Genomic DNA, 15,772 nt, shown 5'->3' with positions numbered 1-15,772 from the left:
TGTTGCATATGATTGTGTATTGATTGTCGGCACCGTTCCTTCTCGATAGGTCCTGCTCCGGAGACGTTCCAGAGTACCTGTCTGTGAAGCAGTGCCTCCCTTGTTGATTTACCAGTCAAGCAAACCCCCTTGTTCATTCCGATACAATCCTACTCTCTCGCTCCTGCTCTCAATTATTGCATTAGGACAACAGCGATTCATCTGCTACTTTGTGCTGCGGTAGTTGAACCCATTCCTCTACATGACCTGTCATTGCCACAGTAAATAGTTGAAACCCACTAGCATGTGTAGGAGTTGATTGAAGCCACTGATGTGTTCCTACCATGCTATGCCTGCTATTGCTTAGAGTTGTGTCAGGTCTGATTCATTGGGAATGAATTGGAGTGTTACGATATGTTCTGGTGCTGAGAGTTAAGTGTGTGAACACGATTTGGTAAAGGTAGCGGTGAGAGGCCATGTAGGAGTACATGGTGGGTTGTCTCACTGGATCCGTCCTTAAGCACTGAGTTCTATGTATGTTGTCCAATGACTCGATACTACCACACATTGGGCTCCGGGCGCTCCAAGCCCTCTCGACTTATTAACCAACTTGATCTCTATCCAGGAGTCGCAACTAGTTTCTGGTGTTTGTAGGCAGTGTTAGTAGTCTACCAAGTGGCACCCGGCCAGGTGGGCTTGGGACAGACTAGACACAAGTGGCACGGTGTACCAAGCGTAGATCCATCCAGCGAGGTGGGCTTGGGAACCCTGTACACATCATTTGGGGCCGTGAGTGAAACCCCAGCCGGATCTCCTTGCGGATGGAACCCGAATAGGCGATAAACCTGGATTAGAGTCTAGTGTGATTAGTCAGGTCGTGGCCGACACCCTCGCCAGGCTTCCGCTTGAAGGTTGCCGAGATACATGACGTGTACATGGCGGTAAGTGGCGAGAGCGTGTGTGAAGAAGTACACCCCTGCAGGGTTAACATGATCTATTCGAATAGCCGGGTCCGCGGTTATGGACTTCTTGGATGCTTACATGGTACATAGACAACTTGAAGTGGATACCCTAAAATGCTCAAGACAAGTGTGAGTGCTATGGATGGCCTTCTCGTAGGGAGACGGGAATGAATCCATAGTAGTGTATTGTGTGGTGATTAGTGGACTCGTGTGCGCCATATCACCTCAAGAGTTTCTGGTAGTCGTAGAACAGGATAGCCACAGAGTCAAAGCTGGCTTGCTGCAACTAAACCCCACATTACCCTCTTGATGCAAATGCATGTATGATAGGATCTGGTGTAAGTCTTGCTGAGTACCTTTGTACTCATGTTGCTTTATTTATGTTTTTGCAGCGGAGACTTCGGTCTTACTAGTGTTCTCATGGACTTCGACTAGTAGCTAGTACCTCAGCTACGATCCTGATCGGATGTTGTAGATAGTCAGGCTTTCAGCCTTTTTCATTTATAGATGTATGTACTCAGACATGTAATGCTTCCGTTTGTTGCTTGACTGCTCTGACTGTTGGGTCATGTGACCCCTGTTTGTAATAATGCTATGATGGCTCTTCTGAGCCTTTATCTATTTGAGTTGTTGAGTTATGCTGTGATGCCATGTTGTACAACACATACTTGCATGTTATGCGTACGTGTAATGTGTATTGCTATGTGTGGGATCTGACTATCTAGTTGTTTATCCTTAGTAGTCTCTCTTACCGGGAAATGCCTCCTAGTGCCTCCACTGAGCCCTGGTAGCTTGCTACTGCTCCGGAACACCTAGGCTGGCCGGCATGTGTCCTTCTTCGATCCTGTGTCTGTCCTTTCGGGGAAATGTCACGCGATGAATACCGGAGTCCTGCTAGCCCGCTACAGCCCGGTTCACCGGAGTCCTGTTAGCCCAGTGCTACAGCCTGGATTCACTCGCTGATGACCGACACGTTCGATGCTGGGTCATGGATGCCTGTCCCTGTAAGTTAGTGCCACTTTGGGTTTACGACTAGCCATGTCAGCCCGGGCTCTTTATCATATGGATGCTAGCGACACCATCATATACGTGTGCCAAAATGCGCAAACGGTCCCGGGCAAAGGTAAGGCGACACCCGTGGGGATACTGTGCGTGAGGCCGCAAAGTGATATGAGGTGTTACATGCTAGATCGATGTGGCATTGAGTCGGGGTCCTGACAGAAATCCAGGCCGTAGTAGAACATGAGCCCCCAGACAAAGGGGTGAAGTGGAAAGCCCAGTCCGCGGAGGAAGTGGGGAAGGAAAACGACCCTCTCATGGGGCCTGGGGGTGGGGATGAGCTGCCCCTTGTCGGGCAGCCGGTGCGCGATGTCGCCGGAAAGGTATCCGGCGCTGCGCAGCTTTGTGATGTGCTCCTCCTTAACGGTGGAGGCCAACCACTTGGCTCCCGCTCCGGACATGGTCGGAGAAGGTTGAGATGAGATGCGCGAACTTGGGCGCTGGAGCTCGAGTGCGCGGAGATGGATAAGCAAAGGAGGAAGAAGGCGTAGGTGAAAAGGTGAATCCTTATCCCTTATATATAGGCGGACGAAGACTATGCGTCCCCACTAGCCTGGTAAAGCTCGCTTATCTCCCAAGCGCCACCATCAATGGCGCGGTTGGGTTATCCACGTCCGTATTATGAGAATCCCGTAATAAGGGGACACGATCTCTGCTTCGACAAGACGTGCCAAGGAAACCGCTTCGCTAAACGCGCTGAGGTGGTATAATAAAAAACGATTCAAGTAAAGGCTTGGTAGTGGCGTGACGTCATGCCACGGAGTACGTCAGCGGATTGAACTTGTGTACATTTTATTCTCTCTACGGTGGAATGTGGAATTTATTTTGCAGAGCCGGACACTATCTTGGTGTTCACAATCTTCTATGGATTATTTGGAGGAGGAACCCGCCTTGCAATGCCGAACATTATGCGCGCCGGACTCATCGTCATTGAAGCCAGGTTCAGGGGCTACTGAGGGAGTCCTGGACTAGGGGGTGTCCGGACAGCCGGACTATCATCGTCCGCCGGACTCCAAGACTATGAAGATACAAGATTGAAGACTCCGTCCCGTGTCCGGATGGGACTTTCCTTGGCGTGGAAGGCAAGCTTGGCAATACGGATATGTAGATCTCCTACCATTGTAACCGACTCTGTGTAACCCTAGCCCTCTCCGGTGTCTATATAAACCGGAGGGCTTTAGTCCGTAGGACATAACATCCATTACAACAATCATACCATAGGCTAGCTTCTAGGGTTTAGCCTCCTTGATCTCGTGGTAGAACCACTCTTGTAATACACATCATCAATATTAATCAAGCAGGACGTAGGGTTTTACCTCCATCAAGAGGGCCCGAACCTGGGTAAAACATCGTGTCCCTTGTCTCCTGTTACCATCCTCCTAGACACACAGTTCGGGACCCCCTACCCGAGATCCGCCGGTTTTGACACCGACCCTACCCGAACCTGGGTAACGGAGGAGGGCATCCACCGGCCCTGAAGGTCGGAGCCGGACATTGTTGAAGGTCTGGGGCGCTCGAATCTGGGGCTCTGGGTGTTGGAACATGGAGCAAGGAGAAGATTCGGTGGAAGATTGAAGAAAAGAAACGAGCCTTGGTCCTATTATAAAGAGGGAGAATACCAAGAGCCATCTCCGTGACCGTTCGGGACTCGCCTTCGATAGAGGAGGCGTGGCGACGGGCGCGGTTGGGTTACCCACGTCCGTATTGATGAGAATCCCGGAATAAGGGGAACACGATCTCTGCTTCGACAAGACGTGCCAAGGAAACCGCTTCGCTAAATGCGCTGAGGTGGTATAATAAAAAACGATTCAAGTAAAAGCTTGGTAGTGGTGTGACGTCACGCCGCAAAATACATCAACAGATTGAACTCGTGCACATATTATTCTCTCTACGGTGGAATGTGGAATTTATTTTGCAGAGCCGGACACTATCCTAGTGTTCACAATCTTCTATGGATTATTTGGAGGAGGAACCCGCCATGCAATGCCGAACATTATGCGCGCCGGACTCATCGTCATTGAAGCCAGGTTCAGGGGCTACTGACGGAGTCCTGGACTAGGGGGTATCCGGACAGCCGGACTATCATCGTCCGCCGGACTCCAAGACTATGAAGATACAAGATTGAAGACTTCGTCCCGTGTCCCGGGTTCCTCCTCCAAATAATCCATAGAAGATTGTGAACACCAGGATAGTGTCCGGCTCTGCAAAATAAATTCCACATTCCACCATAGAGAGAATAATATGTGCACGAGTTCAATCTGTTGACGTATTTTGCGGCGTGATGTCACACCACTACCAAGCTTTTACTTGAATCGTTTTTTATTATACCACCTCAGCGCGTTTAGCGAAGCGGTTTCCTTGGCACGTCTTGTCGAAGCAGAGATCGTGTTCCCCTTATTCCGGGATTCTCATCAATACGGACGTGGGTAAGCCAACCGCGCCCGTCGCCACGCCTCCTCTATCGAAGGCGAGTCCCGAGCGGTCACGGAGACGGCTCTTGGTATTCTCCCTCTTTATAATAGGACCAAGGCTCGTTTCTTTTCTTCAATCTTCCACCGAATCTTCTCCTTGCTCCAAGTTCCAACACCCAGAGCCCCAGATTCGAGCGCTCCGGACCTTCAACAATGTCCGGCTCCGACCTTCAGGGCCGGTGGATGCCCTCCTCCGTTACCCAGGTCCGGCTTCCGCTCTGATCTTCCTTCCATTTATATAGACATTGTCCGAGCTCATCTGCCCGGCTCCATGCTGAGGAAGCACCTTTTGTTCTGCCAAATGGAAGGAAGATCAGAGCATATAAATCTTTGCCAAGGAAGTGGTACAGTGATGATAGAGAGAACCCAGAGGACCAGTTTTGTAGAAAGCTTTGTTTCCTTAATGTGTACCAATTTAGGAGGAAACTCCGGATATTTCACATAAGTCAGAATGGGAACTATGAGTTCCACAGAAACTGCAATGACAACATCATAGTTGTGTTGGGAAACATAGTAGAAAGAAAAAATAGCGCACCTACGATCACCCAAGATCAATATGAAGATGCATTATGGGTTGGGACCAAGATCTTTACTGTCACCGAGTTGGAGCGGAAGAAGAACGTGTTAGTGTAGATCGTCCATGAACAGTCCCTTGAACCGAAGACTGAATGCATGGCCTCTCTACTTGGTTGCAAGCGTGCAACCTTCACAACCTAGTAGAGCTTCGCCGTCCAGAGTTAATCGTCACCGGAGAATTAGAGGGAGGAGATTAGAACCATATTGGGCTTCTAATTATGAGGACAAGAGGATTAGTCCAGCTCTAAATATTCAACTAGGACCAACTAGAACATGAACTAGAAGAACTAGAGCAGGCTTCAAAAACTGTGTGTCCAAAAGAGCAAAAACCCCTAGTATTTATAGGTTGGAGGAGGAGGAGAAGGCAGCCACCAAAGGGAGAAAGTACCCCTTTGGGGCGCCGGCCAAGTGGGAGGAGTCCTCCTCTCCTAGTCCAATTCAGCCCCCCCCCACACACACACACACAAGGAAAGGGGGGAGGGCGCCTTCCCTACTTGGGCATTTGTGGCCCAAGTTGCCTTCCACCTCTTGGCCTTTTTAGCCCCGTTGATATTCAAATTAAATATTAAATGTTCTAAATCATCTATACTATTATATATTTTTAACACCTGTGAAAACATTTTCCACCTATATACAATTTATCAGTAATACTTGGTATTACCCTATACACTCTGAAACCCTTCCGGTGACCCCGAAACGCTTCCTAATCCTCTCGGGACTATTCCGAATATTCTTAAAATAATTCCACAAATATATTCTCATGACTCCCGCACTACTAACACTCAGTAGATCATGATTGCCTTAAGATTATGACCCCGTAGGTTCAGTAACTCGTAGACATGAACGAAACCATTCGTTCAATGATAGGCAGCAGAACCGTGGACACCCGTATCGGTCTCTATGAGTACACAAATGATATTCGAGTGATCCTTTGGTTATCATGTAATGTTCCCTTTGCTTCATGATACTTCACAAAACCTGGGATGCATCGGTATCCTCCTGAGTCATCACCATGCTCGTTATACGAAAATCCTTGTTACCAGTTTATTCTTCTTTCTCGTTATTGTGTTCCAGCATTCCCATGAGGAAGTCACATGTATCTAGTCAAATGATGATAAATGCCATCACACCAAGAGGTCCCTAAGAATATCTCTGCCTCCTCATCTGGGTCCTTCACAATTGACTCTATGTACTATGCACTGATGCATTCAGAGGTCCCAGTGGATAATAATGAGAAAATTTGGAATTCAAAGATTCCACTAAAAGTTAAGATCTTCATGTGGTATCTTCGAGGGGAATGGTGCTAACAAAAGATAACCTCGCCCGTCGCAACTGGCAAGGAAGCAAGAAGTGTAGCTTTTGTACTCATGACGGGACAATCAGACACCTCTTTTTTCAGTGCTAGCTTGCGTTCTACGTGCTCAATCATCCAAATGGTGCCTAATCTATATCCGCCTACAAGTGTTGCCAATAGTTTTGGTCATTGTTTGGACGGTATTCCACATAGATTCAAAACGCCAATAAGGGTGGGACTGTATGCCTTATTATGATCGTTTTGGCTATGTAGGAATGATGTGCTTTTTAATGACAAAAACTCTTCTCCTTTACAGGTTATTTTCCATTGTACGCAGTTGCTTCGTATGTGGTCTATGCTTCACCGTACGAAGATCCAACCGCTATTTAAGGCGGTGTGTACGCAATTGGAACGAGTGGCCATCACCTCCATCGACATAGGAATAGTGATGGTCCGACTCTACTGGTACCAATATGTCAACTTCCTATCTTCTTTTTAGGCTGTTTCTGCTTGGCTGTGTGCACTCTAACTATGCAAGGACTAGATGTTACTCATCATGATTTGTATCCTCTTGATGCTACATTATGAGTTATTTAAATCACCCTTTATAAAAAAACTAGGGTATCCACAAGTCCAACTGTACACTCAACTTAAGGCTAGTATAGCTAGTACCCAACATGTACCCCCTGGCTCTGGTCAGTTACCAAACGGTTTTCTTTATGATATGAATGAGACACGTATTACCATGCAAAAAAACGGTTTTCTTGGGAGGTGGCATGTACCTTTCATTACGTTTCAGTCTCTTGAGAAAATATTTGACAATCGTGTCATTGTAAAAATTTAAAGTAGTTTTTCCTTACGGGCAATCAATTGATTTTTCCTTCCAAGGTGGAATGTACCTTTTGCTGCATTTGCATTTCTCTGGAATTCATGATCGATTAACCTTGTGTTGTTAGTTTTCGATGGTGCTTATGTGTCCTAGGAAACTTGAGTGACAAGTGATAAAGGTGTGTCGTGAATCAGGGCGACGAGAAGCGCGCCACTGAAATTTGTATCAGAGCACTACCAGTGCTCCACGTTGGAATATATCTTAGCGTTGATAAAAATATGATGTGGCACCCTATTTAACGAGGAAAGTGAGAGTCGTCATATGTTAATCTAGATATATCTTTGAGCGCCAAATCCGAGAAAACTCATAATTTTTCTCTCACGAAACACATTAAATGAAAGCTCCTTTAGATATAACAATTAATAGTAGGATACTATATATTGACGGAGTTACATCTAATTCCACTTTTAATGTATATGACATTACTTAAAACATAATGCATTGTGAGTGCGCTCACATCACCATTTGTAACTCACGCTGGCTTCCCGCCTACAGGGAATGCCACGTGGCAGCAGATCGCAAACAAATGTACTCACATTCATGCCCTTGCAGCTTGCCCAATTTAATAAGAGTGGGTGTGGAGACAGATGTCGTTAGGACCTACTCCGTGAGGCACTCGTGCAAAACAATTTTGTTGATGCCGAGGTGATGCACGAGGCAACAGCGAGACGCGGCGAGCTGAAGGACGAAACGTATGAAGGCCGTTTTAAAGACATGAGAAAACATCTCGAAGAAGTCCACACTAGCACGTTATGGCCCTTTCCAATGATCCACCTTGTACATGTGCCAATAGTATCAAGTAGGCAAAAAATCTCATGTGCTAAGGTAATTTAGAGGAGAGAGAGAGGATTTTCGTGACCCCACAAGAAAACGATGCTAGATGTGTGTAACTAGGCAGAAACATAATTTACAGTCTACCATTAATTAAATGCAAGAAGCTTAGCAAAAAAAATCACATATGCATTGGGTAGTTAGTTTTTTTTTTCAATGTGCATTGGAGTCAGTTGAAACCCTAACCTCACCGTCCCACAGAGATGTCATGAATCTACACTGGTGCTCTATCGATTACGTTCAAACGGACGAACTCAAGGAGGATCAAAGCCCAAAAGAATAACTCAAATAAAATGCGTCGCGATCTGTCTAAGTGTCGCACCTGCGAGAACTATAAAACCCTAACATTAACTACTAGCCGGAGTGGAGGCACCAGGATTCTCCTCCCCACCACCGGCGAACTGGACAGTGGGGTTGTCAAGGATCGACATCTGCGAAGGCAGAGAACGACCAATGATTATTGAGCCGCGTAGGAGAATGTTGCGATGAGATGCTGCTATTGTACTGGACATGCGCTGTGACAGGGCTAGAAGGGAAAGGGAAGGAAAGTTGGGCAGGCAGCACATGGGAGCAGCGCATGAGATTGGCGAGGCAATGGTTCTCACTTCGGTGAGATTTTGATGAATTCCTATAATTTCATTAGACATCAAAATATTTCAGCTATACGCAAGAATTTAAGTATTTTTCAAATAATTTTTTGAGTTTCAAGTAAAAATTTCAGTCCACCGAAACCAATGAAATGTGGTAATCTCGGTAGGCGCTGAAATATTTCTCAAACTTAGATTTATAAAACGAGCTCGGCAATCGAGCCAGTTGGGTGATGAGGTCGTGTAGGGTTGGGTTGGGTGTAATGCTAGACACACGGACTGCCCGCTGACGAACTTTACGGACCTGCTAACCTGTCTTGTTTTATTTGATCTATAAACACTCCTCCTAATTAACCGTCCCTCCTGAATTTTAGTTTTTTAGGCAACCCTGATGAATTTAACTGGTCTGCTGGGCGCCCAGCCCGTAAAATCCCCGCGTAATCGTCAGTTGATGTAGCAAGAAAGCTCTTTTTTCACAACCCGTAAAAAAGCTCTTTTTTCACACAGACTCGGAAACGACCTAATATTAACCGCCTTCGTCGAATCGAAGGGATTTTTAAGAATCGGCCAAGCCTGTCCCCTCCCACGCGATCCCGATCTCTCGAATCCTCTACCCAGCCGTGGCCTCGCTGCCTCGTGTACGACCTAGGGCTCCGGCTCGCTTCCAAGATCCGGCGACATGGGCGAGCGCAAGGTGCTGAACAAACACTACCCGGACGACTTCGACCCGGCGAAGATCCCGCGGCTGCGGCAGCCCAAGAACCGGCAGATCGTTGTGCGCGTGATGCTCCCGATGAGCATCCGCTGCGGCACCTGCGGGACGTACATCTCCAAGGGCACCAAGTTCAACTCGCGCAAAGAGGACGCCGCCGGCGAGGCATACCTGGGCATACGAATACACAGGTTCTACATCAAGTGCACACGCTGCTCCGCCGAGATCGCCTTCAAGACGGACCCCCGGAACTCGGACTACACGGTGGAGTCCGGGGCCAGCCGCAACTTCGAGCCATGGCGCGAGGCAGAGGCTGTGGTGGACAAGGAGAAGAGGAAGCGAGCCGCGGAAGAGATGGGCGACACCATGAGAGCGCTGGAGAACAGAGCCACGGATTCCAAGCGGGACATGGACGTACTCGCCGATTTGGAAGAGACGCGGTCGATCAAGTCTAGGCATGAAGGGGTCTCCATTGACCGGATGCTTGGGATTCTGAACCATTCTTCTTCTACTGCTCATCATCAAAATTTAGAGGAGGGAAATACAGTACTACTTGCAGAGAAAGACGAAGAGCTCGTCAGATCAATCACTTTCCGTAACTCGGAAGGTTACGTAAAACGGATCGAAGTCAATGATGAAGATTTTCTGTCAGAGATCATCAACGAGTCTTCTGAATCAGCGTTAGATCATCCAACAGATGTCTTGGTCAAAGCTAATGATCCTGAGAGTGCCAATAAAGAAGAAGTAAAGGAGAGCTTGGCATCTAAGATGCCCAAATTGATAGTAAAGCCAAAGTCATCAGCTGCTGCAAATCCTCAGAAGAAACACAAGAGTACTGAATCTCCAGCTGTCCATGATGATGTCAAAGCACCAGTTGCAGAGGAGAAAATTGAAGCTTCAGAAGAGAAGACCAATATTCTTCATTCCCTTTTCCAATATGATAGCGATGAAAGTGATGAGTGAAGACGACCCTTATTCGAGTCATAACCGCACTTCAGGAGACAAGTCCCTGGAACAAGATCATCATCACCATGTAACTCAAGTCTGCAAAATCAGAGTTGTGTCCGAGATAAATTTGTAACATTGATAAATTCAGAGAAAATATTAACTTGACGGTTAAAACTGCCCATCATCAAAACTAGTTGACTGTCATTATGACTGCATGCATGCAACTATTAAACAGGTTGCTAGTACGAGAAATATCATTAATTTTGCCTCGATTACTGTTGGTGGCCTTGTATAGATGCAAAATGTATATTCCATAGTGGCCTTGTATATAAAAATGGAGTAAATAAGAATTAGCCAATCAGGTCGGCGCACTCAGATTGATTCGTTGCATCACTCAGATTAATTTATCTACTTTTCATTTTGACATGGACGAGGGTAATGTAAGGAATACTCTGATTTTGATCTACCTAGTACTATTTATGCATGATTCTAGGCCGTAGCTCATAGTGCAAAAAGAATTGAGAAAATATCACTACGTGGCTACAACATTTTGACGGGTGAGGCCTATGACACTACGACAATTCCTTCAAGTCCGGTACCACTCCAGTCTTGATCGTAACATAGACGCATGCGTGGATGTCCTTGATGAGCAATGTGCTGTTCTTCTCTCTCAAACATGTATATGCCGCCCTTCAATATCTTTGTTCAACATGTAAAACGTTTTGCCAAACACATGTTGAACATATTTTTGAATGATACCAAACATTTTTATTAATCTATGCGAACATTTTTTTTACATCGTATAACTTTTTTTAGAATGTCACAAACATTCTTTTCGTAACATGTGAACATATTTTTAATGCTATCAAAAAAAGTTGTGTGAACATTTTTTAAAGTCATGATAAACGTCTTTTAAAATGTAAGTATTTTTTGTTCACTTGAGAAATATAGATAAAAAATAAACAAAATAAATGAGGAGGAAAATTGACAAGAAATTAGAAAACTGCCAAAAAATAGACAATAAACCACGAAAGAAGATTCTATCGGATGGGGCCTCATAGACTCCCGCCTGGGGCTCCTCCTCAGATTTTGATACCTCATACTTTGCACACATCTCAAAGCAGCCTTAAATCCCTAATATCTTTGGTAATATATGTATTTGGATTATTATTATTTTACATGGGTACGTATTTAGAATTGCTACAGCAACATGCATACATGATACACCATCAATCACGTGGATACTCAAAGCTGCATATCAACGATAGAGCCGTGTCGAGCTCGGGTATGAAGGTGATCTATCATTTTTTTTTTCTTTTGATGGCTACTATGGTGGTGCCAGAGCTAGGTCACGGGCGTCTGTGTCAAACTCAAAGGATTCTTTGATCTTTTTTTCTGACAAAATGATACCTCTGTATTCATTAATAATAAGGGTTACATCATTAATTAAAAAGTTTTTTTGCCAGTGAAAAGAGATACAATTTGAGGAGGAGGACTTTCTAACCAAACATTAGGGTCAGAGTATTTCGCCATCTGAGCAAGCTCATGTGCCACCTGATTAGTATCCCTGCTAGCATGCTCATACCTCACTGTACGTCGTGGCTCCACCCTCGGCCCACCCACTTTCTGCTCCCGGGTTGTAGATCGCTCATCACTGCCGGCCTCCCGTTCGTCGTTCGTCTGCGTGGCGCTGCTTCATTGCCGGCTGCGGCAGCTTGTAATTTTTTTGATGCTTTCCTTGCTACCCCCTTAGATGCTTTCTAGTTTCTACTTGTACCATGTTCTATTTGTATGAGTTGTATCAATGTACAAGCTGCTCTAAACTAAAATTTATACCATGTTCTTTTGTATCCAGTCATATATCTATGATATGTTGAACCCAAATTGATGTAATTGCCAATTTCATTTCATATATTGTAGGAAAAGAAGATGAAGAGATTTTTTCCACCAGTGTCTGCAACGGGGCTGTCTACACCTATCATTTCAGATGGAGGGAATGAAGCGGCCGAGGGAACTGAATCAACACTAGAAACAGAAACAACTATAGAAACGGGGCTTGTCTATGTCTAAATTGAGAGGGCAAGGGTATGATGGAGCTTCTAACATGAGAGGGCAATTTCGTGGGTTGCAAAAGTTAATACAAGATGAAAATCCTTATGCATTTTATATCCATTGCTTTGCCCATCAGTTGCAATTAGTGGTTGTTGTTGTTGCCAAGTGTTGTTCTTTTGTGACGGATTTCATTAACCACATAACTTTGATTGTCAACACCGTCAATGCTTCTTGTAAGATACATGATGAACTAGCCCAACAACAACATGAAAATATTGTAAGCCAATTGGAGTCAGGGGAGATTTTTTCAGGGAGAGGGAAAAACCAAGCAACCAATCTTGTTCGACCTGGGGATACACGATGGGGCACACATCATAAAGCTTTGTAGATTTATAACTATGTGGAAATGAGTTTTGCAAGGGTTAGAGAACATTCATGATGATGCAGAAAATTTAACACAAAGAAGCACATCAGATGGCTTGATTTCTCAGATGGAAAGCTTTGAATTTGTTTTTCATGTTGCATCTTATGATCAAACTATTGGGGAAGACTAATGAGTTGTCACAATGGTTGCAAAGAAAAGACCAAAATATTGTTCTTGCAGTGAGTTTGATTGGTGTGACATTCCAGAAACTTCAAGATATAAGAGAAAATGGTTGGGATCAACTCTTGGAAGAGAAAATGACTTTTGTGTTAAACATAAGATTATATTGGCATGGATGATACAATTCCTGCTCGATGTCGATCAAGGGGGCGTGGTGGTCAAATGGTAACTTATTTTCATTGCCTCATATATGAATTGTTCAATGTTGTGCATGACCAAGTTATTACTGAGTTAAATAATCGCTTTGCTGAAAGATCTACTCAATTGTTAAGATGCATTGCTTGTCTTGATCCAAGGAAATCATTTGCTAATTTTGATGAAGACAAACTTGTTGAACTTGCTAAGTTGTATGCTGATGACTTCTCCACAGATGAGATTTCTTTTGTCCTTGGAAATCAGCTTGGAACATTCATCACTGATGTGAGAGGTAATCTTGCTGTGAAGATGGTTCAGACTGGTAGACACATCATTTTTCCTTTGGTATATCGCCTCATTGAGTTGGCATTGATTTTGCCTGTTGCAACAGCGTCAGTGGAAATAGCTTTCTCAGCAATGAGTATTGTCAAGACTGAGTTGAGGAATAGGATGAGTGATGATTGGCTGAATTATAGGATGGATTGCTATATTGAGCGAGATGTATTTGCAACTGTTGATGATGATGATATTGTATATCGCTTTCAATCATATAGGTCTCGCAAAGGGCTCTTACCTCGTCGAAGTTGTAAGTTTTTAAATATGTATCAACGGTAATTATTTCATTTGATGTTTATGCCTTCTCTTATGATATTTTGCTTTCGATGCCTTGAAGGTGTTGACTCTTCTTCCACCGCTGATGAGATTATGCGAGGCACTGATGAAGCAAACCATTGATTTGGTACTCTTTTATCATGTACTGTTCTTTGAAGTTTTTATCATGTTTTTATCTATTTCATTGTGTTGTTAAGCATTGAGTTTAAATTATAAATTTTTCATGCAACTGAGACATATTTTGTATGGGGTATCTTCTGAGGTAGCTAAAACCCTTATGGACGTTAAGATTTTCCCTTGCGGCGTTTTTTTTTTGGCCCCGGGCTTGGTCCAATCCTGGCTCCGCCACTGCTCACACTCACTAGCTCCTTGGCCATGTAATAACAATCATCAGTGAGAATGGCATGGCGTCCGCCGGCATCTCCCAGTGTCCACGACGAGACCGTCGACATCACCAGAGGAGGGAGAGCTCGCCCTGGGAGAGGTGGTGGCGGCGCCTTGCATGTTCGGCGCAACAGAGAGATGACGACACGCGATCTGCGAGATGATCGCTGGCGTTCTGTTAGATGGAAAGTATCCACGTGATTGATACTGGATCGTATGCATGTTGGTGTACCAATTCCAAATGCATACCAAAGTGATTAGGGATTTAAGGCTGCTTTGAGATGTGTGTAAAGTGTGAGGTGTCAAAATCTGAGGAGGGGCCCCAGGCCATAGATTGGTGAGAGTTTTATCACACGGCTGGAAGGGCGAACCTCGAACATGTGCCGGATGTTGTATCCACGGAGGCAGCAACACTCTTTGTGCGACTAAAGATGGGTCTATGGTGGGAGCTCCTGTTTTAGAAGATTGTCCAAATAGTCTGAAAGAGTTCAGAAAGGTGACTATTGAGTATTGTAATAGGGAGTCAAATGTAGTTGCTTATAATCTAACTAAATAGGATCGTGTTAATCCCCCATCGGTATGGGTGGATGACCCCTTGATTTTTTTTGGCAAATCGATTACCCCCTTGATTTTTCTGATTAGTTTTTTAACGAACTATGTAAACATTATTTGATTTTAATAAAGTTAGCCAGAAGGGTCAAAAATATGGATTCGAGGGAATATCTCTGTTCCTAAATACAAGGCGCTTTTATAATTCAATTCATATTTTTGCACTTCAAAATAGAATGAACGAAATAGAAATCGGATAAGAGCATCTATTGTCGGACTCAACAAATCTGACCCATCAAACGTCCACGGAAGCGCCCGGGCGCGTCCGCGCCCCTCAAATAATGTAATCCACATCCGTACACCTCTAGTGTCATATCTCAAACCCATACAAACTCATGCAACTACGTCAATGCACACACATCATCCGGCTACTTCATCACTACTAACTAAACATGCCATCAGACTACCAAAATTTCGCATGTTTGGCTATAATGGAGTTTATCCACGGCTGACCCTTGCCCTTCCCGGCACCCTTGCCGTCCTTCTCGCGGAAGTACCAGTTGAAGGCGCAGTACGACTCGAGCCGGATGTGCTTGTCGCCGGAGCTGTCCTTGTCGTCATTGTCCCGCTTCTCATCCTTCGGTGGTAGTCCGACCATCGCATGGATGGCCAGGTTCTGCTCTCGGGCGAGGGCACGCGTGTTTCTCTGCTGCCGTTTCTTCACAATGTTGCCGCGGATGGCTTCCTCCTCTGCGGCCGCCCGCGCCGCATCAACCGCCTCCGCCGCCGCCATTTCCGCCCCGATACGAGCCTTAGCGGCCCTTATCCTCTCATTCCCACGATGGGCCGCCCGGTCCCGGTGGGATTCATAGTCTGCACGACCGGTGATGGGGAAAGAGAGGGATTCTGGCTGTCGGGACCGCAAGGATCTAGCCCCGGAGGACCCGAGCGCCCGGTGAGGCGGTGGACAGATCCATCCGTCCGCCGTGCGCTGTCCTCTCGGGAGCGGCGGAGTGCAACGCGGACTGCCATTGCCTCCGCCAACCCGCACGGGACGACACCTCGGTCGACGGATCTGGACTGGTCAGAGTCCGATCCGCTACTTGCATGGGAGTGAAGTGAAGTGGC

At 45.6% G+C, this 15,772-nt stretch overlaps 1 protein-coding gene across 1 annotated transcript; it reads left to right on the top strand.

The window, feature by feature from the left end:
- Nucleotides 1–9,227: 9,227 nt before the first annotated feature.
- On the top strand, nt 9,228–10,617 carry LOC123066875 (splicing factor YJU2-like). The gene has a single exon (XM_044489865.1). The coding sequence runs from the start codon at nt 9,328–9,330 to the stop codon at nt 10,321–10,323; it is 996 nt and encodes a 331-aa protein (XP_044345800.1). The 5' UTR covers nt 9,228–9,327; the 3' UTR covers nt 10,324–10,617.
- The last annotated feature ends 5,155 nt before the right edge of the window (nt 10,618–15,772 follow it).

The sequence above is a fragment of the Triticum aestivum genome, chromosome 3B (genome assembly GCF_018294505.1).
Source record: "Triticum aestivum cultivar Chinese Spring chromosome 3B, IWGSC CS RefSeq v2.1, whole genome shotgun sequence".
Classification (NCBI taxonomy): domain Eukaryota; kingdom Viridiplantae; phylum Streptophyta; class Magnoliopsida; order Poales; family Poaceae; genus Triticum; species Triticum aestivum.
Note: the sequence above shows the minus strand (reverse complement) of the source record. Positions and strands in the feature narration are given on the sequence as shown.

What these genes read in the sequence shown, in the direction of transcription:
- LOC123066875 (XM_044489865.1), top strand. Translation starts at nt 9,328, where the DNA reads ATGGGCGAGCGCAAGGTGCTGAACAAACACTACCCGGACGACTTCGAC.